Source organism: Rhinolophus hipposideros (assembly GCF_964194185.1).
Source record: "Rhinolophus hipposideros genome assembly, chromosome: 24".
NCBI lineage: Eukaryota > Metazoa > Chordata > Mammalia > Chiroptera > Rhinolophidae > Rhinolophus > Rhinolophus hipposideros.
Genome location: NC_138070.1, coordinates 19,822,883 through 19,846,430, shown reverse-complemented (window position 1 = coordinate 19,846,430; position 23,548 = coordinate 19,822,883). Strand labels below are relative to the sequence as shown.

The window sequence follows — 23,548 nt, the reverse complement described above, 5'->3', positions numbered from 1 at the left end:
CCTCTGATTTCCATCTGATGAACAGAGTGCGGATGGAAGAAAATGCAAGCCACAAAGAGACCGGGGCCAGGGAGCCCGTGAGCATAACTCCTCTTGACATTTCACACAGCTCTGCTGTTCCAGAGGCGGCGGGTGCAGTGAGTCGATGTCTAGGAATGTGAGCAGGAGGCTGCAGGCGTTCTCCTTTCCCCCCACTCTCCTTACAAAGGACTCTGTGGGTGGGTGGGCGGGTGTGTGGGGAACTAGTGAGAGGACTGCTCAATGCCCCGAGAACTGCCTCCCTGTGGAAGAGGGGCAGCCGTCTCCCTGTGTCCCGAGCTGAAGCGGAAGCTCCTCCGAGGTGGAATCCATCTGACCCCCATAAATCCAGACTTCGGGAGGAACCACATCACATGTGATCAACTGCTGGCCACTCAGCCCCAAGTGTGTCGTTCCTCGGGGCCAACTTTGAAGGGCCCAACCACCCAGAACTGGGAGGAGAAAGGTCGCACTGGAGGATATATTTCCCTCTCTTGCCATTGGATACTGTTCCTGGGTAGAAAGCTTCTCTTCTAGGTCCCCAGAGCAGCTGGCAGGAGACTCAGCAGTTACAGCTGCCACAGGCAACCGCAGAGACCCTTGGACTGGCAGCCACAGACGGGATAAGATGGTAGAAGAGGTGCTAATCTCCTGCACATTTCACAAGTTGGAAAACTGGCTGGAAGCCGAGAAAACTGACTCCTTGGAACCAGCTGAGACACAGGGCCTGAAGGCGGCTGTGACAGGCTGGAGACAACAGCCGTCATGGCCAGCAGGCCCAAGCGAAAGCTCTGGGGAGGAGCAGCGAATGAATGAATCACTTCAGCCTCTCCTCACAAGGCGGCTCTCCTCAGATAATCTGAAGCCCAGGGAACTGTGATCATATGAGGCCCTCTACTGGCTGGGAGGACTCCAACCAGGGAAGGCAAATCCTGGGGATGCTGTAACTTCTGAACCTGGAAAGGTGAGCACTGCCACCCCCATTACTCACCATTTTTCCTGCCTCTGCTCCTCTCTTCCAACTCACTTTCTACCCTACATCAGTAGTCTTCTTTCTAAAAGGAGAGTCCCAGGAATTCCACTGCTAGAAATTTTGCCTAGAGAAATATTCTTACAAGTGTGCCAAGACATGTATCTTGCACTGTTTAATACTAAAAGATTAGGAACAATCCACGGGTCCAACAACAGGGGTGGGCTAAGTACAATGACACATTCCAACAAGAGAATACTATGCAGCTGTGAAAAACAGGGAGGTAAATCCTAGGTACTAAAACAGAAACTCTCCCGGGTAACGGGGTCACGTGAAAAATCCCAGCGTCAGAAAGAGTGTACAGTATAGTTCCATCGTTTAAACAGTCTCTGCACATAATCCAGAGACCATCTGGAAGATTCCTCGACATGGGTATTCTCCGTTTCTCTTTAGAGTAGTGAGACAAGAAGCCAGGACGAAATAGCACTCATTTTCTATTGTTTTGATATTGTTTACATTTTTCTTACACTTAAGTGCTACTTTTAAAAATGATAAATGGACAACAAAATGAAGTGCCATGATTGAGAGTGAACACCTCCTTCTCACTTTTTTCCTAGTGCTCTTGTCCAAAGGCAAAGCCTGCCTGGGTACACTGCACTCACGACCCCTGAGGCTGTCTCTTCAGCTTCGCCACGAGGGTGACCACTTTGGCCACCTCCTGCGCCACTCCACTTCCTGACCCATCACATAAGGCTCTCCCCAGCAGCCCCCTAATTCTGCTCTCTTAGCTCTTTCTGTAGCCTCCTATGTCTCCAGCTGGTGGCTGTCTCCTCTTCCTTTTTTTCCAGGCCCAACTTCAACAGAGCACTCAATCAATCTCCTCTGGAAAGGGTTCCGTTTACGTGTCCCCAAGCACATCGTACACAAGAAGGGCTCTACGCCCATACCTGTCTACCACCAGATCAGTTACGTGAGGCCCTCACCAGGCCCACACCTGGCATCCGCTGATATAAATAAACACATGATTCAGGAGCCCCTTTTGGAGCAACTACAGTACTAGAATGGTGATGAGAACTAACGTTTACAAAGCGTTTTCAGTTTATAAAGGGCTTTTATACTCATCATCTAGTTTAGTCGCTGCAACAACCCCTTGAGGAGTATCTACAGCACAGGAAGGGTCAGGGAAGCCCAGAGATATTAGGTAGTTCATCCAAGGTTACTACTGGGATGTGTAGGACTGAGATTAAATCCAGGTTTGCTGAGCTCAAATCTCATGCCCTTTCCTCAACGTGAGCCCTACGAGGCTTTCAGGAATCCCGCTTCGCCAGTACTGGGTCCCAAACTGATGGGTATGCTGAACTCCTGCATCTGAGTTTTCCAGATGTTCTGCCCACATTGTTACAGGATATTATGAAAAAAGTTAATCAAATGCCTTGTGGAAATCAAGAGAGGGTCTCATGATGAGCAACCCAGTGAAAACACGAAGTCAAATCTGATTAGTCATGACGAATTCACTGCTGCCGAATCCTAGAGGCCAGCTCCTTTTCTAAGTACTCCCTCTCCACCAAGTCCGTCATCTGCAAAATTCCACAGCATTCCCTCAGAACTAGTTCATAAAATTCCTTCAGAAATTTGCGAAGGAGTCAAGTCAAAAGGATTATGACTTGATCCTTTTTCTAGGATCTCTTTCACCTCCTTTTTTGAAAACTGGACCAGTTAGCCATCTCCATTTTTATTTCACTAATCAATCTCCAGTGCCTGGTATATAGTAGGTGTGGAACAAATACTCATAGTTGGGATATTACCTGCATTCCCCATGGTTTCTCAAAAGTTATTAACAGCGGTTCCATTACTGTCCCAGTAAGGTTTTTTTCAGCATATTGGGACATAATTTTTCCAGTCTGAAAATCTAAACACATTGCCGGGCACCCTCGTACATCCTGGGCTTCCCAACCTTCCTTCCTAGCTTCAAAGCTGTAAAACAAAGGATTCAACTAAATCTCTAAGGTTCTATCCAGATTTCCGTGATACTTGATTAAAATGGATGCCAAGGAGTGTCTTTTGCCTGATGTTTGTGAACATGATACCACCTTCCAGCAGTCATGGACACTTAGCTCCCACTCTGGAAAACACTGCCTGTTCCATGAGCCAAGCACTCCAGTGGGCTCACTCACATATGCTTCCATTTAATTCTCGTAATGCTTGAGGTTGGGGTTATCATCTCTTTTGTACATATGAGGAACTGAGGTTCACAGTGAAGGTTGTTGTACAGGTCACAGATCTGAAAATTGGCAGAGCTGGGATTTAACCCAAGTCTTTGGATTCCAGGTCCAAGACACTCAAGTTGCCTCAAAGTGAGATAACAGGGGAGCTTCTCAGAAAGCACTGAAAAATGAGATGGAGTTAGCCAGAAGGCTTGCAGAGCAAGGAGTGAGGAAAACTGAGTTTTAGTTCCAGATTTATCAATAGGTCAGCTATCAGGAAGTCATAAAAGTACTTAAAAAATAACGGCAAAGGAGGAACCCGAAGTCCAGTAGGTTAGGAGCTTTGAAGGCCTGAAACAAGACGACTAACTAGCCTAGCATAATTGATCTGTTGCCTTGGTCAGGTGGCTTCCATACATCCTTTTAGAATAATAGCCACTCCACAAGCATGAAGAATCCTGAGAAAAGTCAGGAATGCATAAGCTGAATCAAATCATGAGGAAATATCAGACAAACCCAAATTAAGAAATACTTTATAAAATACAATGGATTCTTCAAAAATGGTGGGCGATGTTATGAAAAACAATGAAAGACGAAGGAATTTTTCTAGATCAAAGGAGACCAAAGAAACATGACAGCGAAATGTGATTCTGGACCCCATCCTCAAAGAAAAAAGTACCATGAAGGACAAAAATCAGAATATGATTCATAGAATAAGATTCATAGAATAAAATATCAATGTTAAAGTTTTGAAGTGGATAACTGTCTACCGTGTTTCTCCGAAAATAAGACCTAGCTGGACCATCAGCTCTAATGCATCCTTTGGAGCAAAAATTAATATAAGACCCGGTATTATTTTACTATAAGACCAGGTCTTATAATATAATATAGGGGGCGTAATATAATATAATATAATATAATATAATATAATATAATATAATAAATATAATACTGGGTCTTATATTAATTTTTGCTCCAAAGGACGCATTAGAGCTGATGGTCCGGCTAGGTCTTACTTTCGGGGAAACACAGTAGTAGTTACAAAAGAGAATATACTTTTTCCTGGGAAATACACACTAAAATGTTGAGAGAGAGGGCCATTATGTATGCAATTGTGTCTATTTTCAAAAGTGCCTTCTTTAAAGTTATATTGTTTTGAAACTCTTGAATTCAGGATGATTTAATAAACATTACGAGAATAAAAAAAAATAACTATTTTACATTTGCTGTCTGATTTACTTTGGTATTTCTGAAAGTGTGGCTGAAAGAATGGCAGCATTGCATTCCCCTGGGCAACTTGCTGAAAAATGACTATTTCTGACCCTCCAATCTGCATTTGAAACAAACCCCTGTGTTTCTGATGCACACCGATGATGGAAACCACTGCTTTCCTCCTTCCTATGGGCTCTTAGACGTGATTTCATTCTACTCTCACACTAACCCTGCGAGGCAGGTAGGATAGATCACTATTTATCCCCTTGATACAAATGAGGAAATGATTTCAAGACAGGTTGTTCATCTTCTTATTCTGGATACAGCATAATGAGTAAATGTTTGGTGGGGGACTTTCACCTTCCTGGTGCTGTTCTTACTCATCGGTAACCCTCCAGCAGCAGTGACACTGTGGTGGTGCTCAGGGTACAGTGGGAAAAGGTGACTCCAGAATATAGGGTCAGCTCATGAAAAGGCTGCCTTAGGTACTGAAACAAGTTTAAAGAAACAAAACCCAAGGACTGACATTAGCCAACTTCAGAAACAGTGCTACTGAGGGGAACGGAGCCCAGCCACGCACCCTCCAATCTGAGCAGGACCACTACAGAGCAGCTTCAGGAAGGCATGGCCAGAAGAAAACTACCCTCATTCAAGTCAGCCTTGAGGCACTTGGACGTTTTTCCTGGTAATGGTGAGGAACGTGGAGAAAGAGAATTTATTAGCACCCCTCCAACACTGCCCAGGGGAGGAGGGATTCTAATGCTTGGGGATAAAATACAAGGCAAATCAGCAGCCCCTTGAGGCAGTGCAGAAGGCCCTAGTCTTTGCTGATTGTAGATTTGGGAATATTTGCAGACAGAGGTCTTGTTCCCTGCCCGGACTTCAAAAGAAAAGCTCTTGCCTGGGAGAATACTGCAGAGCAGAGATCGTGGTGATGCATACTGGAAGGGCATGATCCAAGTGTCCAAAGAGAAAGGTGGTGACATGACAAAAACATAATTCGTCCAACAAACACTGAGGACCCACCGCATTCTAGGCACTCTGCTAAGCTCTGGGATACAGACGAACTAGATACGGACGGCTCCATATCAATCCCCCACGAACTAGATACTGACAGAATGTCACACTCTAAGAGTGACGTTAGAGGTGTAAACAAATAATGACAGGGCTGTAACAAAAATAGGAGAATAGCAGAGAGAAAAAGTCTCCTCTATTGCTGGGGAAGGGTGAGAGTTGATTTGGGGAGGCTCCTCCAAGAGGACAGGACCTATTGGCTGAATCTAACAGGCTGAGAGCCAGGCAGACTAGCATCTCAGCCTGACGGAACACCAGAAGCGAATGCACTGGGGCCTGAGAGTCTGGCCCACAAGCTGCAGCGCAGGGCACAGGTGAGGAGTGAGCAGAGAGGAGGCTGACATGGTGAAGAGAGCAGGGGCAGAGCACCAAGGGCCGGGTCTGCCAGGTGGAAGAGTCGCCCATAGGCAGTGAACAGTTACTGGAGGTATTTAAACGAGCAGAGGTTCCCAATGAATGGGATGTAAAGCCTGAAACACCAAAGCGAGCACTGGTCCTTAGCTGCCAGTTTATCTCTCTCAAGTCTACAGCTGGCTGCACATATGTCCACGTGACACCTGCTGGCCAACATGTATCCACTATCAGCAGACTATGGCTTCGTCCTCAGGCTATGTCTCTAATGAGTTGGTCACTTTAACAGATGACGTTTGTCTGTATGGGCGGCAGAATGAGATCACAACCCCTTGTATATAATCATCCATGGTTGCTCTGTGATACTAATATTAGAAAATCGAATGTGCAACATTCAGTGTCAAATGCTGTGTTTACACGGATGTTCTCCTCCTGGCTGCACTGGGGAAAAAGGCTGGCTGGATACCTTAACAAATCTCTGGGGAATGCCAGAAGAGCCCTGGCCATGGCAGAGAAGAGCTGAAAATGCCACCTGGCTAATAACAAACCGGCTGTGTGATCTGAGGTAAGCCATGAAAACTCTCTGGGCTTCAATTTCTTCCTCTGTACAAGGAAGGAGTACTTAGGTGAATACAAAATTCCATACCAGTAGGTCAATGCTGAAGGAAGCCAGGAGGAAGCGACTATGGTCAGAGAAAGACTGATGGGCCGACCATCCTGAGGCTTGTGTCACCTTGGTGAACGATCCTAATCCAGGCCTCGTTTTTGGTCTTTTAGGTCCAGAAACAGAACTTCACAGTACCCAGACAGGTGCAGACGTTCTAGGATGGTTCTACCTAACATTTATCAATCCCAATATCCATTTAAGAATTGACAATTGAAATCAGAACACCCACACCCCCTTTCCAGGTACTACCTCCCAACCCTTCCTGTTATTAAGAGTCTTAGGAAGCTGAACTAGGCATCAGAAGGTTGCTCTGTGAGCATGGACCTAAAAGAAGGGGAAACGAGAAGCCATGGAGAGAAATCTCATTCTGGCAGGAGCCGGCCAAACCGGCCCCGCCTACAACAAAGAAACCCCTACTGGTGACCAAATCCAGATTCAGTATCTTTATTGAGACACACTACTGGTTTTGCCTCATTAACTTTTCACTTTCGGTTTCACTGCTGGCCGTTCATTATTCCACTGTTTCTTAAAACTAGTTTGTAACTGAAAAATATCATTACTTCTTTAAACATGTATCAGCAAATTCACATATTAGTCAGCCTTGGGAGACATGGGGCTCCCTAGTAGTTAATAACAAATGGCTAGTACTCAAGAGCGCTCACTCTGTGCAAGGAGGCCTGTTCCCACCCAGTACTACTCATAACTTCCCTCATTTACTTACCCCTCACAATAACATTTAGGAGGTAGGCCGTAGGTCAGTATCTCCATTTCATAGACGTGGAAATGAAGCACAGAAAGGGTGAGTAACTTGCCAAAGATGTACAGCTAATAAATAGCCGAGCCAGGATGTGAACCTGAGCAATCTGGTTCTGGAGGCTGTGCTCTTAACCACCACACGACTGCTCTCCTAACGTGTAGATCCAGCTAGTTGAACTCCCAGAGGACAGACTTCCATTTCAAAGTTCGTGGGGGAATCACCAACCTATCTACCTCCTCCCCACCAAAAATCACCTGTAAGTGAAAGATACTATGTAAGTATCCCATTTCTTCCCCTCTACACTCCATGAGCAGCTTTAGCTAATGCCATCCTTCGAAGATTTCTAAAATTTCAATCAATCAATCAAACTTACAATTAGAATTGAGATTTGTCAGCTTTCAGGGCAATTCATAATTCATTTGGGCTACAGTAGTTGAAGTCATTCTTTCCTGTACTGCCTCCCTCAAGGACTGTACCTACAGAGAAGTGCAGCGCCGGCTCTGCTGCTGCACAGGACTCCTGGGTCAGCCTCTCTGGCTTATTTGGGGGCAGAAGACAAAGCTTTAACTTCTCACCTCGACACTTGCAGGCAATTTTCCAAAACAACCCAATGTCCGGAACTGATTCCTCCCTGCCATTTACAGTAACTGTACCATGGTGGCTGCTAAGGGAAGGATGTGGGGGAGGGGAAAGGCAGGGAAAGGCCTCGCTTACATCATATCTCTTGGCCACCGCGGCAATTCCAACAAATATCCCTCCCATGCCAACAATATGTTCAGTGGTGACTCAATGAGGGGCAAAAAGCCCCATTGTCCCTGACCAAGTTATGCTTACAGAATATTTGAGGTCTCAGGATGTCATTAAGGAGAGGATTAAATAAATAAACAAGAAATTAAAATTACAAAAAGAGGTTTCAAAGGGAAGGTCTAGGAAAGCATAAAACAGGGCCATGACCTGTTCTATAACTATTTCCCTGAGACATCCAGGTAAAGATGTGAAGGATGAACAGGAGTTAATTAGGCCAAAAGAGGGCGAGGGGGCATTCCTGGCAGAGGGAACAGCAGGAACAAAGGCCACACCAGAAGGAAGAAGGGTGTATTCTGGGCCCTGTGAAGAGCAGTGAGGCTGAAGTAGAGAGAACAGGAGGCTGTGGGGAGAAGCCAGCCCCCGGGGGACCCTGCAGGCCAATTTAAGGGCTCTGGTCTTTATCCAAGAACGCTAGAAAGTTGTGGAAATGTGTAAGGACAGAGAGATGACAGAGTGTGATGTGGTCAGATTTTGTGTTTAAAGATCACTCCCTCTTGCTGCCTTGCGGAGAATGGATTAGGGGGTACAGAGTGACGATGGACAGAAGGCTGTTGTTGTCATCCATGTGAGATGATGGTAGTCTGGAACAGGGTGGTAGAAGGAGAAATGGAAAGAGGTGGACACACTCAAAATAGAATCTGGAGATAACACAGACTGGAGGCTTGGAGGATGAGAGAGAGAGGCGGCATCGAGAAGGACTCCAAGGTGCTGGCTCAGCAGTGGGTGGGTGGTGCTGCAATTCAACGGGGCAGGTTACGATGGGAGAGAAGCCAGTTTTGGGGGGAAGACTGAAAGCCCACCTGGGTATGAGATGCCTGGAAGACATTCAAATGGACATGGGAAGTTGACAGCAGGATAGCTAGGTCTAGAGCTCAGTGGAAGATATTCATTTGGGGTCATCAGGACAACAGAAGCCACCGGTGTGGGGGAGACTGCCTAGGGGGCAAACCCAGAGAGAACCTGAAGAAATGTCAACATCTCAGAGTGACATAGAGGAGGATAAGCAAACTGAAATGACCGAGAAGTGAGGGGGGGAAGCAGCAGAATGTGGAATGTCATGAAAGCCAAGGGAAGAGAACGTTTCAAAAGTGACAAAGACACCAATAATAAATGCTAACATCTGTTAAATCCTAATTATGGCCAGGCACTGGCTAAGGGCTTTGAATATATGATCACATTTAATCTGCACAACAACCTTTTCAGATGAGAACTATTTCCCCTTTTAGAGATGAGGAAACTGTGGCAGAGAAAGATTAAGCGGCTAACTCAACGTCAGGTGGCTGGTAAGAGAAGTTGGGATGAAAATTCAAGCAGCTGACTCTAAACTCTGACTCAGTTTTCTCTGCTACTTTTAGTGCAGTTTGGAGGTCATATAAGATGAAGACGGAAGAGTAGCCTGTGGACCGACTGATGAGGCTGTCTTTGGAACATTAGTAAGAGAATGTATGTAGTTTCAGGGACGAGACACAATGGAAGCCAGACTAGAGTCCACTATTAGGAAGGTTCCACATTATTACCAGTTTTGTAGCTGTCTGAGGGAGCCAGTTAGGGGACCAGGCCAGAACATCAAGTCTGTACCCACAATGGCATTTAATTTGGTGCCCGTAATATAGCAGATGATGCTCACAATTACACATGCGCAGTTAGTGTAAGAAGCTGCCACGTGTTGCTGCTAAACCCCTCCCATGTCACCGTTCTCACGTTTCCAGGGTGCTTCCCTTTCTGTTACCGACTTGGCCCTCACAATTCCTCCACAAAGTGGGTGAGTGTCATCACAATTTAGAGATAAAAAACTGAAGCTCACAGTGGCGAAGGAACTTGCCCAGTTACATAGCTGGCCTGGCTCAGCTACGGCTCAAATTCAGGTCTTCTGACTCCACGTCTACTGTTCTTTCCCGGGAGTCCCAGTGCAAAGAAGACCTTCTTGAGAGCTGGGGAGACCTGAGTTCAAATGTCAGCTCTGTGTGACCCTGGGCAAGTTACTCCACCTATCTGGGCCTTCCTGTTTTACTCTAAAAGGGGGTTGCAGGGTTATTGTGAGGGCTGAATCAGATAATCTAAGTGAAGCTCGCTCAACAATGCTTAATAAATAATATCATGCACCCCTGGTCCCACCCCCGCTCCTCTCCATCTGCGCTGAACAGCACCAGTGGAGCTTCTATAGGGTCTTAATTCTCTCCTTCCAAAGAACAGAGCAGGATTAAGACACATTGCACGCTACAAGCTGCTGCTGCTACATACCAGGAATCCTACTCTGTGTTCATGCTGCAGTCCCTCGTGGGGACAGAGGAAGGCCCAGGTGTCTGTCCTTCCTTTCCTCTGTCAGGAAGGCCCCAACCCCCTATCCAGCAGCTAGACTTAGTGACCTACTGGCTGGCTGTTTCCTTAGAGATAAACCAGACAAACGAGCAAACCAGAATCAAAGGCTTGGGTCAATAAATGAGGCAGCAACATCAACAGCAGATGGCGGGGTTGCTCCACTGACTTCCACGCCAAGAGCCAGAGATCCAGGAGACGTTTTAACAGCACTTCTATTGACACTTGAGAGTTCATGAACCAATACACTTCAATGTTATTCGACACCCAGTATGTGGCAGGCAGGGTGAGTGTTTTCACCCTGAAGTTACAGAAGAGGAAACAGAGCCTTGGAGATGTTAAGTGACATGCCCATATTCAGGAATGCAAAGAGACTCTTCTAGGTAAGGAGTCAGAATGCCTGGGTTCAAATCCCAGCTGTGTGACTAGCTCTGCGACGGTGAGCAGGTAACCTCCATTTTCCTCTCTGTAAAACAGGTTAGGGCCAGTTCTACAGTTATTAGGTTGTTGTAAGAATTAAATGAGATAACATACAACACATGTAAAATGCTTAGGACAGTGTCTAATGCAGAGCAAGCACTCAATAAATGGAACCTATTACTGTAATTACGCTTCTACCGCGCATGTTTAGATAGGGGTGTGGGTGAGAAAATGAGCATGGCTTTCAGTGTCACAGAAAACACTGTCAACAGCCAGCCTATTACAACACAGTTTCTGGTTGCCACGTGTGTAATTTCTTCACTGGACTTTCCTGGAGTCACAACTTTGGCGGAAATGGTGTGTTGTCTGATGAACTGACAACGGCTTTCTGTCTGCGTTACCCCTTTTCTAGAACATAGGCATGAGAAATCCCTTTTCAACAGAGAAAACTCAACTAGACCATGATTATGATCCTGAGAAAGGAGGCCCTGAACACTTCCCAGGAGCCTTAAGAATGGTGGTTTTTTTTCCCCTCTGACAATGCTGTTAGGAACCAGGTCAAGCAACAGAGCCCCAGACAGGGGCCATAAACACGAATAGAGACAGCTTCTCCTTCCTCCCACAGCCCCTCCTCCTGGGCCACACACCTCTAATGAGGGTAAAAACTCAATCATCAGAAAACTTGTTAAGGTTCCTTGGTTTGCCAACATGCCACGAGGCCAGGTCAACATTCATAGCTCCACACTTGAACCTCAGCTGCAAACGACATGCAGTCCAGCTCCTTTCCCGGCCTTCCCCAAGGAGAGGGAGCCAGTTCCAGAGAGCTTCAGAGAGAATGGCCCCAGCTCTAGAACCAATGGCACTGCTCAGGGAAAGCGAAAGCCGCAGGGAACTTCAGAGTCCAAATAGGCCTGTTGTGAGGCTGGAGAGAGGAAACAGGAGGGCTGGTCAGCCAGGTGCCCAGAGATCAGAGGGATCCTGGCCAGGTGCCCAGCTGCACCAGCACAGTTACAGACTGGGCTACTTCCAGGCAATCTGTCAGCTGGCCTCCACTTAGGGTTCCAGCCTTAAGTGGCTTCCTATTGTCCCAGGCACCTAGAAACTGGCAGAAGGCTCTAAGAGGCAGGATTACGGATGTGGCTACAGACAGGGAATGGGGTAGTACAAGGAGAAGCTGAGGGGAGGAGTTTAGGCCAAACCCCAGCAATTTCTCCATTCAATATCCAGCCCCACCCGGTGACTAGGAAAACAAAGGTGTGGGGGAAGGGGTAAGAAAAGTCATTTCCTTTATTGTAACTGTAGGCCAGCTGGGTAAGAGCGAGGCTGGAAGGGAGTCATGAAGAATGAATTTCTTTGGGTGGCGTGAAGGGAGCGTCCTGCAGGCCTGCAGCCAGTCACTCTGAATTCATCAGAGAATCACAGATAAGCTGGGGTGGGAGAGACCTTAAAAAAAGACCATTCAGGCTGATGCCTCATGCTCCACATCACACAGGTTACTTCTGGGGTCAGACAAGTACAGTCCTTTCCTGCCCTGAAGATTTTCCTCCCGTTTGGGCAAAAGTCAGATTGGCTCCAAAGCAGCGTTCTCCCCAGGGCAAAGGACCAGGCTGCAAACCAGGCTCCGTGTCATCCAGTTTGTGTGCGAAAGCTCCGGAATCAGGAGATCGCTCCTTCAATAGAGCTGGATTAGAGAGACAATGTCCTTGAGGAAAAGCTGTAAACTGGAGACAGAACCTGGATGCTCTACTTCCCCCACGGGCATTATCTTTGGTTTAATTGTGTCAGGGTAGTTCAAAGTTAAACGTAATTCCAGAGGCTCCACATCAAATGGCCAATGAGCATGTAGTAAGAGAAATAAATGTATGCATGAGCAAGTATATTAAATCAAGTGACAGCTACTGATTATAAGGGTTTTTTACGTGTCAGGTGCTACGCTAGGCACTTTATACAGGTCAGCACACCTAATTCTCCCCAACAATCTCGTGGGGGAGTACTATTCTCATTCCCATTTTATATATGAGGTGCTTGACGCTCAAGAAAGTCACCTAAGGCCAGTTAACAAATTGCAAAGCCAGGATTCGAAACCAGTCTCAATCCATAACCTGCACTCTTATCCGCCACAATAACGTGCCTTACTTCTTTACGAGCATGTATTTGTGTGTATGTCCCCACTCTGTCTCTCTCTTTCTCTGACTGCCACACACACACACACACACACACACACACACACACACACACAGTGCTCTCTAATAAGCTAGCATCTGCCCAGGCCTACAAATGACCCAAGACTTCAGTTCTAAGACCAGCTCCTGTCATCCACGCCTGTCTGTGTAACTCTTTTTGTTTTTCTGGCTTTAAGCTTCTCATCTCTGATATGAAGGGGTTATATCATAAGTAGGTGGTCCCTTCTGGTTCTAAAGTTCTTTGGTTATAAGAGAATCCAGAAATTCCAAAGATTAGATTGTTCTACCAGCTCCTGCTTATTTTGGATAGGAAATATTCATACAAATAGGAAAACAGCAGGAACAAATATGACCCTATGGGTTAGATGCCAAGGCCAGTCCCAGCCTGGAAACTTACTTGATTCTGAGACTGCTGGTTAGCCTCAGCTCTAAAATGCTAGCCCAAGGCTTTACAGCTCTCATACCCTGCTTACTAAAAGGCACAGTAAAGGTAGAGATCAACTTCCCTGAGGGGAAAAGGAGGAGGAACAAAGGTAGGATCCAGAGAAGATTGGAGAGCAGAGTTAGAGCTGAAAGGGCAGAAAAGGCTGGTTCTTCTCCAATTCTTCCAGAGGCCAGAGCTCTCCAGGCCAACCCCCCCACGTAGTTCCGGGGAGGAGGGGGGAAGGCAAGTGCTTAAAGGTCAATTAAATTACTTGATAGCAGTATAGGGGATGCTTTGCAGCCAGAACTATGTGTGGGAGCTGGAATCTACAGCAAATGGTGCCTATTTAGTCGGCCTCATTCTCGGGATGGGCGCACAGCCCCACCACTCAGACCGCGGGGGCCACATGCCCACCCAGCCTCTGGTGAGTCATGGCTACAGGCCAGACACTGTTTTATGTTCTGGAAAATGCAGAGACCAGCTCCCACTCTTGAGGATTCCAATCTCACAGAAGAAAGGAACAACCATCCTGTGGGGGCTCACCACGGGCTGGGCCCTTGGCATATATTGGCCTATTATTTCATTCAATCTTAGTGAATCGACGAGGTAGATCCTTAACATCTGTATTTTCCTGATGAGGAAACCACCTCAGACAACAGGAACAAATCTGACTTTAAAGTTGGTGTTATTTTCAAGAAACCAAGCTGCTTCAAAACAATAAGTGCTACAATAAAGTTAATAACAAAAAGCAGGAAACTAGGGAGGCATCCTGCAGTGAAGAGATGGCTTTGCCAACTGCACTGAAAAACAACCTTCACGGCACCTGGGTCATCAGTGTTGCAGGCAAGAGAAAGTCACTGTGGGCCTCAGTTTCCTCACCTATAAAGTGAAGGTGCTGGGACACCCTGGAAAGGCCTCCTCCCATCCTCCCACCTCACCTGTACCAAACCCACCTGTGGGTCTTCCACTTTCACTTTGCTCATGGGCTCTTCCTTGGCACATCTCCCCACCCCCACACACCCACCGAAATGGAAACTCTCCTGGCAAAAGCTTGTTTTTGTGTTTTCCAGAAAATGAAATAGTTCCTGGCCTGTAACTGGCAAAAACAGGACAGAGCTACTTACCGGAAGCAAGAGGTGTGCCAGGCTTCGTTGACAGTCCTGTACCGCCTTTGGCTCGGAATGACATGGTCCCCACAGCCACGACACCTCCAGATGTCTTCACCTGCACACAAAACCAAGGGATTCAGAGGCGGGAAGCAGCAAGGGGCAGAGGGACGGGAGTCCTACTGTGTGGAATAAGACTCGAGTTAACAGACCCTCATATTTAAAGGGTTGGAACAATGGCCTGCTATATGTACAATTCCCTCCTCCACAAGATCTCTGGTAAACACTTATGGGGTCTGCTCACGGCCCCAAGGACAGGGAATTCATGGCCTCCAAAGTAGTCTCATTCCATGTTTTACAAAATGGTTCTGATCGTTCTTTTTGCTACTGAAACAAAACCTGCGATTTCTAGAAGTGTCAGTCCTTGCTTCCAGTTTTGAGTAGACACGTGAACAAGGTCTCTTTTCAGGTCAGCCCTTCCTACAACTATTCCCAACCATCACCCAGGAACATCTCCTCTCTGAGCTAATCACGTTATTTCCTTCTATCCCTCAAAAATCCTGGTTGTGCAGATTTGCCATCACCTGGTCCAGGAGCTCACTCATTCAGCCAACACCATGGGTCCTCTCCTTGGACCCATGAGTTTTCTCCAAGCTCTACATTGGGAACTATTGGATAACATCCCTGTTCCACAGGGAGCAAATTCACTGGAAAAGAAACAATTCTTCCATATTGTCATGTTTCGCTTAGATGTTCTTTCAGCAGTAGAAGTGAAGTGCTATTTTAGTTCAGAGAAAGAAGTTACAGGTATATAAAGGAAAGAACAAACATTTAATGAATACTTCCCATATGCCAAGAACTGTGCTAGACGCTTCCCCAGACCCAATCTCATTGTATTCTCAAACAATCCTGTGAGACAGATATTATTATATTCATTTAACAGATGGGAGAATTGAAACTTGGGGCCAGAGGTACCAGGCCAAGTGGCAGAACTCAGATCCGAACTCAAGTCTGGCTCATTCTTAAAGCCCGGGCTCATCCCTCTCTCTCCACCACGTTAATTCCTACTTGGTCCACTTAGGGGAGCCAGGAAAGTCTTTGGAGAGGAAGCTGACACTTGAGCTGAGCCTTGAAAGATGGGGAAGATTTACCAAAGGCTGAGAAAGGCTGGGGAAGGGCTATGTAGGCTGAGATATTAGCATGGACAATAGCACCGAGTCGGTCCATGTCCCTCCAAAAGGGACAAAACACAATACTCCTGGGTGGCTCAGATGCCAACTTCTTGAAATAAAGAGGGCAGCTGAGATCAAGCTGTGGTACCTGCCTCAGCCCTAGAAAGCGGGACAAGGTTGTTACAAGACTCCCTTGTGTGCTCCCTGTATACAGCTTTGTTCTCTCTGGGTAACTCTAGACTGCCACAGGCACAGTGACAGTCACCAATCCCCCGTTTCACAGGCACAGGGGCCATGAATAGACAATGCACAGCCCCTGGCACTTCAAGATTGTTCAGCAGCATTCTGGGGCAGCCAGGGCACAGAAGCTGTCCTCATACCCACAAGAGAGTTCAGTCAGCTGGCAGAGGCTTGAAAACTTCCATCTACCCGCTCCTCTCTTCTAGTTCCAGTGAGAGGGCATATATATATGCCCCTTACCTCCTGGATCTCAAATTCTCAGACTCTCATGAGGGGCCTTTTTGTTTGGGGGGTGGTAGAGGCCTGAGAGCATACCATGATCCTCACAAACTCCAAGGCAGAGAGCCCGAGAGACTCATTCAATTGGGTTATGGACAGTGGGCGAGACACTGAACTAGTGAGAGGGTTTTAATGAACACAGACGTCCAAACGAATCTCCCAAGTTCTGGAGGTACCTGTGTGAAACATGTTTGGAGCTCTTACATTGCAGGGCTTTCACAGTCCGTTTGTGACCCACCACGCCCCACCCCAGTAAATCTCATTACGTGAAGCCACACCCTGTTTCTTGTTTTTACTTTTTAACCCAAAAGGCACAGTTTCTAACCTGACCACCCACTTACTCGACAATTCAACATCTTGGCTCTGAAAGACTGGGGGGTTTCCAAAACACAAAAAGGATCAGGACTTTCCACTATGAGGATATTCAGGAGAACTTGTTCTTGCTGTACCCTTCAGGGCCTGCCCTATTTTCTCCAGTCTTGAGAAACTCCAAGCCACTCAACACTTATTTAGCATCTGCTCTGTGCTGGGCACGAGGGGCGCAAAAATCAAGACCCCTACTCTCTCCTCTCATATCCACCTGGTTCTACCTCCCAGACGTCTCTCCAATCCTTCCCCGCCCTTCACCGCAGCCCTGGTTCAGGTCTTTGGCTTCTCTTCATTAGCTGGTTCACCCAGGCTCCCCAATGTCTAGAGAACGAAGGCTCCACTGCTTAGCATGGCACTTCTGTGGGGGATTCCATCCTATCCCATCTCTTAGAAGATGTGCACTTTCAGTTATCTCCACCACCCTCTCTTCTCTACTGACTCCTTCCAATGATCACTTAAACAAGTTCCAGTCTTTTCCATTGGAAAAAAACCCAACTCTGGACACCATTTTCTCCTCTAGCTACTACACTTGCTTCCCCCTTCACAGCCACATGTATTAAAAAGTTGTCTGCCCTCATTTCCTCACTTCCCACTTACCTCATACTCCACTGCAAACTGACTTCCACCCCCACCATTTCTCCGAAACCGTCTCACCAAGGTCAACAGTGACCGCTTATTGCTAAATTCAATGGACATGCTTCAGTTAATCTTTCAGCAAATATTTACTGCATGCCAACTACATGTCTAACATCGTGCTGAGGAAAGAGCAGCAAACAAGAGAGAGATTATACATAAAACACGTGTGAATAATAACGTAATTATGTTAATTATAATTGGGGCAAGTGGTATGGAGAGATCAAGTTCATAACCAGGAAAATGGCAGTGGGGTAGAGCAAACACGTATTCCTTAAGGAAGTAATTTTCAAACACGTATTCCTTAAGGAAGTAAATTTCAAACAAAGGGAGTTCTGAAGGATGAACATAAATTAACCAGGCAAAAAGGAGGAGGGAAGGATCACTGGAGACTGGGATGGGGGGAGAGACATATGCAAAGGTCCTGTGGCAGGAGTGAAAACTCCTCATGCTATTAAAGTTGGCTATTATCAGTTCCAAACGACTAGTGGACCCAAGACTGGTCCCTGGCCCTCCTCAAAGTGGCCCCAACGAACCTTTACATCTCATCACCCCTTACAAGGGGATGCTCTAGTCACATCTTGATCTATTTTCTATTCTTGCCACACACGTTCATGTTCTCAAGCTATTCTGTGTTTAGAATATTTTACCCACCTTTTGCCCCAATCAAACTTCTATCCTTCCTTGACGGTCCCCCAAAGGCAGGCAGTGTTTGTTTCACTTTGTCTATACGTGGTTTATATGACTTGCTCTGTAATTACAGTTCATTGTATTTCTGTCTCCCTCGGTCCCTCCTTCTCTGCCCTCCCACCTGCCCCCAGCTCTAAGGGTCAAAGATTGCATCTTGGAAATCTTCAGATCTCCAGGGCCTAGTATAATGCCTGGTGCAGAATAAACACGCCTTTGTGCAGTGACTCCAACTGAAAAGTTGTAGCCAACTGCCAGTAATTTCCAAAGATAAGCTCCAACGGTCGGCAGGGATGATTCCACGAGAAGTGTTCTGGTTCCCAGGTGACCACCTACAGGTAATGTCACATGTAGATCCACAGGCCTCATCTATCATGTTGCACCCGAGCAAACATATTTACCCAGAGCTTTCAGCCTCCCAAGCCCGGACACTCTTCAAAAGAATACTCTTGGTCTCTTCAACTCTCTCATAGCCCCGAAAGTTGATGATCCGAGCTCTTACAACTTTCATTCTAGAAATGTAAGATAAATATAATACAAAGTCTATGGAGATTCCTGGGAGGTCTAGTGGAAGACCTATCTTACACAGAGTCCAGCCCAGTCTGCCTGGGACATTCTTCCTCTAGGAAAATATCTCATTGTACCAAGCTGTTTACCCTCTCCCTCTACTGTGTTTTTCTCTCATATTTGCAGACTTATCAACAGTGGCTACTGACTGTCAGAGTCCAGAAAGGGAGCTTGATTAAGTAAATGTCCCCAGCAGCCTCAAACAATAAGGGGCCTTTATTAGGTGTTTAATAATCAGAAAATTATGCCTTCATTATGGGAACTTGCTTTTAAGTGGGAAGTATGCAATGCAAACAAGGTAAGACTTGTAACAAATGGCTCATTACAAAGGTTCTCACCTGCAGGATCTTTTGGATACTGGTATAAAATACGTTCAGTTTATATACACTTCTTTCTCCCAACTTAATAATTGATGATGTGATCCACAGCCAATCTGTGAATCACTGGGCAGGCACAAGAATGGCAGGATGGTAAGGTTGGAAGGGCCTTTAAAAAATCATCTACTCTCATCCAACCCTTTCATTTTTCTGGAAGAAAAATGGGCTTGGAGAAGGAGAATCAAGTTTTCTAACCATGAGAAAGAGGGTCTGGAAGGGGGTCAAACCCTAGTTCTGAGACTACCCCCTCAGTTGCATTTCTATTACCCAATGCAGCTTCAGTGCATTTCCCACAAGACACTACCATTCACCTTAATCTTGGTCTGAGAGCTGGGTTTCTGCAAACTAGTCCTTTTCAGACTTCAAAGTTGTGAGAAATCCCCAAGGGCTGACAGCTCATGAGACCATAAAGCCTAGACTGAACCAACATGCACAGATCCTATCCTTTCATTTAAGAAAAATCTTTGGTGCTTCTCATGTTCCACTAGACAATGAGAACCAGGCACAAAACCCAGCCAATTCAGTGTAGCACAAAACAACAAGCATATTAACCGCTGGGCCTCTTGGGAACTGGCAGGTCAGGTGTATAAATCCCACTTGTTCCAGGATAAAGCAGGAAGCAGAGGGCAGGGCAGCAACGGGCGGGAAACAGCCAAGAGAGAAAAGATCACATTTTAATGAAGTGACTATCAACAAAACTAATAGTAACGACTAGTGTTCCTCCAGATACTCTCCCCTGTATCCCAAAGGGTTTTCCTCTTCACTAGCTTACCAAATATTACCAAAGGGAGTGTCTAAGGAAAAAAGATTAGATGATTTTTTTTTTTTTAAGGAGGGCGCAGCTCACAGTGGCCCATGCGGGGATCAAATCCGCAACCTTGGTGCTACCAGCACCATGCTCTAACCAACTGAGCTAACAGGCCGTCCCGTAGCTAATTGTTAAAGGAGCTTCTGGACTTCTCTGGACCTTAGATTTTTCCTTTATAAAAGGAGGGATCAAATTATTCCTTGTAGCTCTGAGAGTCTGTGACACCAAACCAGGGCCTCTCATTTTTCAGGTTAAGGAACAGACAGAGGCATTTCAGAAGGTTTCATCCTGGCTGTTGTTTTCTTCTGCACTTTAATTTATTAGGAAAAATCTATAAGGGTCAAGCAGAAGAACTGAAGTTAGACTTGGGTTTGAAACCTGCCTCTGTGTCCTTAGGCAAATTATTTAACCTCTCTGAGCTTGTGCCTTAATCTTTAATAAGAGGATAATACCACTTCCTTACAGGATTACCAAGAGGATTAGAGAAATAATGTAATATACGTGAAAATACATCCCACGATGCCTGGCACTTAGAATTGTGAGTAGCTTTTCTTCTGTCTTTCATGTATATCTAGGGGGTTGGCCGGGGAAAAGGCTGAGCTGAGTACACTAACCTTTAAAATCTGAGGAGAACCTTTTCAAAACAAATTCGGCAAATGTTTTCTATGTGCCCATGTGCAAGACACAGAGTAGGTCGCCCGCGAACTGCTGGAGTCCTTGGTGAGAACTCCTGGGGTGTGAGGTCAAGGATATGCACAGAGATATCAGCGAGGGATAAATCAGGTGTTGGGGGCAGGGCAAACCTGGTAGAGTAATAAGATACTTGGTAGGAAAACAAAAAGACAGATGGTTCCTGTGGCTTTAGGGCACTCCGGTTTTCCTTTCCAACAATAAGTTGACTTAGCTGTGAATAAGTTCGCAATTTCTTATCGAGAGGAAGGCCTACAAAGAATCTCTTTATCAGAAAACTGGTTAACCAATTCATATATCCCAGACAGCAGTTCTCTACCCATTGTCAATGACAGAGAAAAAAAACACTGAACTACTTTGAGTCCTTATTATGTGCCAGGCAGTGTCCTAAGCACTATGCAAGCATGAATTAATCAAATATAAAGATCCCGTGAGGTAAGGACTAGTATTGAAGGACTATTATTGTTCCCATTTCACTGAAGAGGAACATGAAATGCTCAACTAACAAGTGGCCGAGCTGGGATTAGACCACAGGTCCGTTAACTCCAAAGCCTATGTCTTCAAATACATTTTAGACTTTCTTTCCTGGAAAAATAAATTACAGGCAGAAAGAGCTGACCAAATAGAATCCCAGGGTGGACGCTCAAGGTATACAAACCAAGCAACGGTTTCATGATCTAGCTACTGTTGGATGTAAATTAACAGGTAAAAGAGCGTAATTCTTGCTACTGGATAAAGAAAGGTCTAGAGTCAGAGAGAAGATAGACTTGCAAGAGACGGGTACAGCTCCAGGTCTTCTCACTGAAAGGCTAGTGATGCCTCACCCCTCCCTATGCCCCCTCCCGGTTGTACTGACCAGAAGCTAGCCCTAGGCTGGGAATCAACCCAGCCGCCAAAAGATGCAGAAATCCCATCAGGAATGTAGAAAGCTTAATACAGCCTCTTGAACTTGATGGGTTTCTAGTCAGCTTTAAACCTTATGGTCCTCTTGGACCCTTACCTTGATACCTCATCCTATATCCAGGGCTATCCAAGTCACCCTGCCCTGCCCATGACAGTCTCTACTGCAGACTGGAAAATTCCACACGCCTAGCATGAAGCCCTCCAGTGTGGCTTCACCCACCCTCGGCCTTACCTTCCACTTCCCACAACTCTCCCACCTTCCAGTCCCTATCTCTACCATACGTATCAATTCAACATCCCTGGCGAAGACCTTGAAACTTGCCCAGCTTTGAATTCCACTCCCAGTTTCTTCCCTAGAAAGATATCATGCCCTCCATCCTTTTTTTAACCGACCTAAGACTTTTCAAATCTTACCTCCTTCAAGCAGCATTCCCTGATCAAATCTGGTAGCCAGCCTGGACACCTTGCTGTTCCTAAATATGCCACTCACATTCCTGGCTCAGAGCCTTTGTTCATTCTTTTATTCTAAAATGTTCTTCACCCAGACATCCAAATGGCTCAATCCCTTGCTTGAATTCTCTGCTCAGATGTCATTAACCAGAGAAGCTTCCTTGACATCTCATTGCTCCCGTGCCTTTATTTTATTTCTCTTCAGAGCATTTATCCCTAATGTATGATATTCATATATTTAATCATCGCCTACCTCTCCACACCAGAACATAATTCCTATGAGGGAAGCGATTTGGTCTACTTTGTTCCCTGATGTATTCTCCAGGGCCTAAAAGTGCTTGGCTCATAGTAGGAACTCAATATAGACGTGTAGAATGAGTGTATGAATAGAGTTCTCCCTCACCTTTGAAATTCCATAATATTACCACATGCAGACTTTATATAGCTTGTCTTGATTTATCCTTTTTTCTTAATTACTCTAAGCAGACAGTGAATTTCTCGAAGGCACAAACCATGTATTATTCATTTCCATATGTACTTATTAAGGGCTTATTGTGTGGCAGACCTTGTATGCCTCAAGCAGCCTGGAATATTAGAAAGAGCACTGGAGAACGGAATTCTCTCAACAAGACATACAAACAGCTAACAGATATATGAAAAAATGTTCAACTTCACTGTTAGGGAACTGCAAATCAAAACCACAATGAGATATCACCTCACCCCAGTTAGAATGGCTATCATCAACAAGGCAAATATGTAGTAACAAGTGTTGGAGAGGCTGTGGAGAAAAAGGAACCCTCAGACACTGTTGGTGGGAATGCAGACTGGTGCAGCTGCTATGGAAGGAAATGTGGCGGTTCCGCAAAAAATTACGAATAGAATTACCATATGACCCAGCAATCCCTCTCCTGGGTATCTTCATTACAGCATTATTCACTGTGGCCAAGACCTGGAAACAACCAGTGTCCTTCGACAGATAATCGGATAAAGAAGATGTGGTATATATACACAATGGAATACTACTCTGCCATAAGAAAAGATGAAATATTTCATTTGCAACAACATGGATGGATCTTGAGATTATTATGCTAAGTGAGGTAAGTCAGACAGAAAAAGTCGGGAACCAACTGACTTCACTCATATGCGGTTCATAAAACTGAAGGCAGCAAAGGAACAAGACAAACAAAGAAACAAAAACTCATAGACACAGACAACAGTTTAGTGGTTACCAGCGGGTAAAGGGGGAGTGGGAATGGTAGAAGACGCTAAGGGGGTCAAATACCAAAGGTGCCAAAAAAATGAATACACATTTTAAGCAATGTTATCTATGTATTACTTTTCGAAGCTGAACTGAATTACGGCAGCAGTGTAGTATGACATTCGCTCAAAAGATGGCGTCAATCAAATGAATGCTAGCATCACCATGCAACAGGCAGGACAGTCAAGGAAAATGGCAGAAGCACAGTTGTAGTTGGAGGAGCACAAGACCATTTTGAAGTGGTAATTGAAACTCGAGAACGCTGTGGATGCCTGACAATGGAGGCGTGGGTATGCAACAGAAGCTCCAACACGCCTACCAACTGCACGCATTCGTGATAAGTCTGAGATGCATGGTACCGTGTGTGATGTGCACAAGGGAAGATCCTGAGGCCTCGCACAGCAACAAGTCAAGCAGTAGTTCGCCGTCATCAGAAGGGTCTGGACGCTGATGGTCACCACTGTGAGCACCTCTCGTCATTGCTGAAGTCAAATGTGACCTGTGTTCATCTTTTGTTATCGGTATATATTGAGTATTACAATCTTAACAGTTCTTTACTTTCTTAAAATGTGTATACATTTTTTGGCACCCGCTGTATATGGCGAT

The 23,548-nt window shown here is 45.8% G+C and overlaps 1 protein-coding gene across 3 annotated transcripts in view; it reads right to left on the bottom strand.

The window, feature by feature from the left end:
- LIMK2 (LIM domain kinase 2) overlaps positions 1–23,548 on the bottom strand; it is a 57,125-nt gene that overhangs the window by 28,049 nt on the left and 5,528 nt on the right. For 2 of the 3 annotated variants that reach the window (XR_013992532.1, XM_081037750.1), the window contains exon 2: positions 14,528–14,627. Coding sequence is in view for 1 of the 3 variants with exons in the window: in XM_081037750.1 (XP_080893876.1) it covers positions 14,528–14,627 (100 nt within the window). In the remaining 2 variants the exon portion in view is untranslated. Of the gene's footprint in view, positions 1–14,527; positions 14,628–17,166; positions 17,222–23,548 lie in introns of those variants that run through there. The other variant, XM_081037752.1, reaches the window with a different exon arrangement.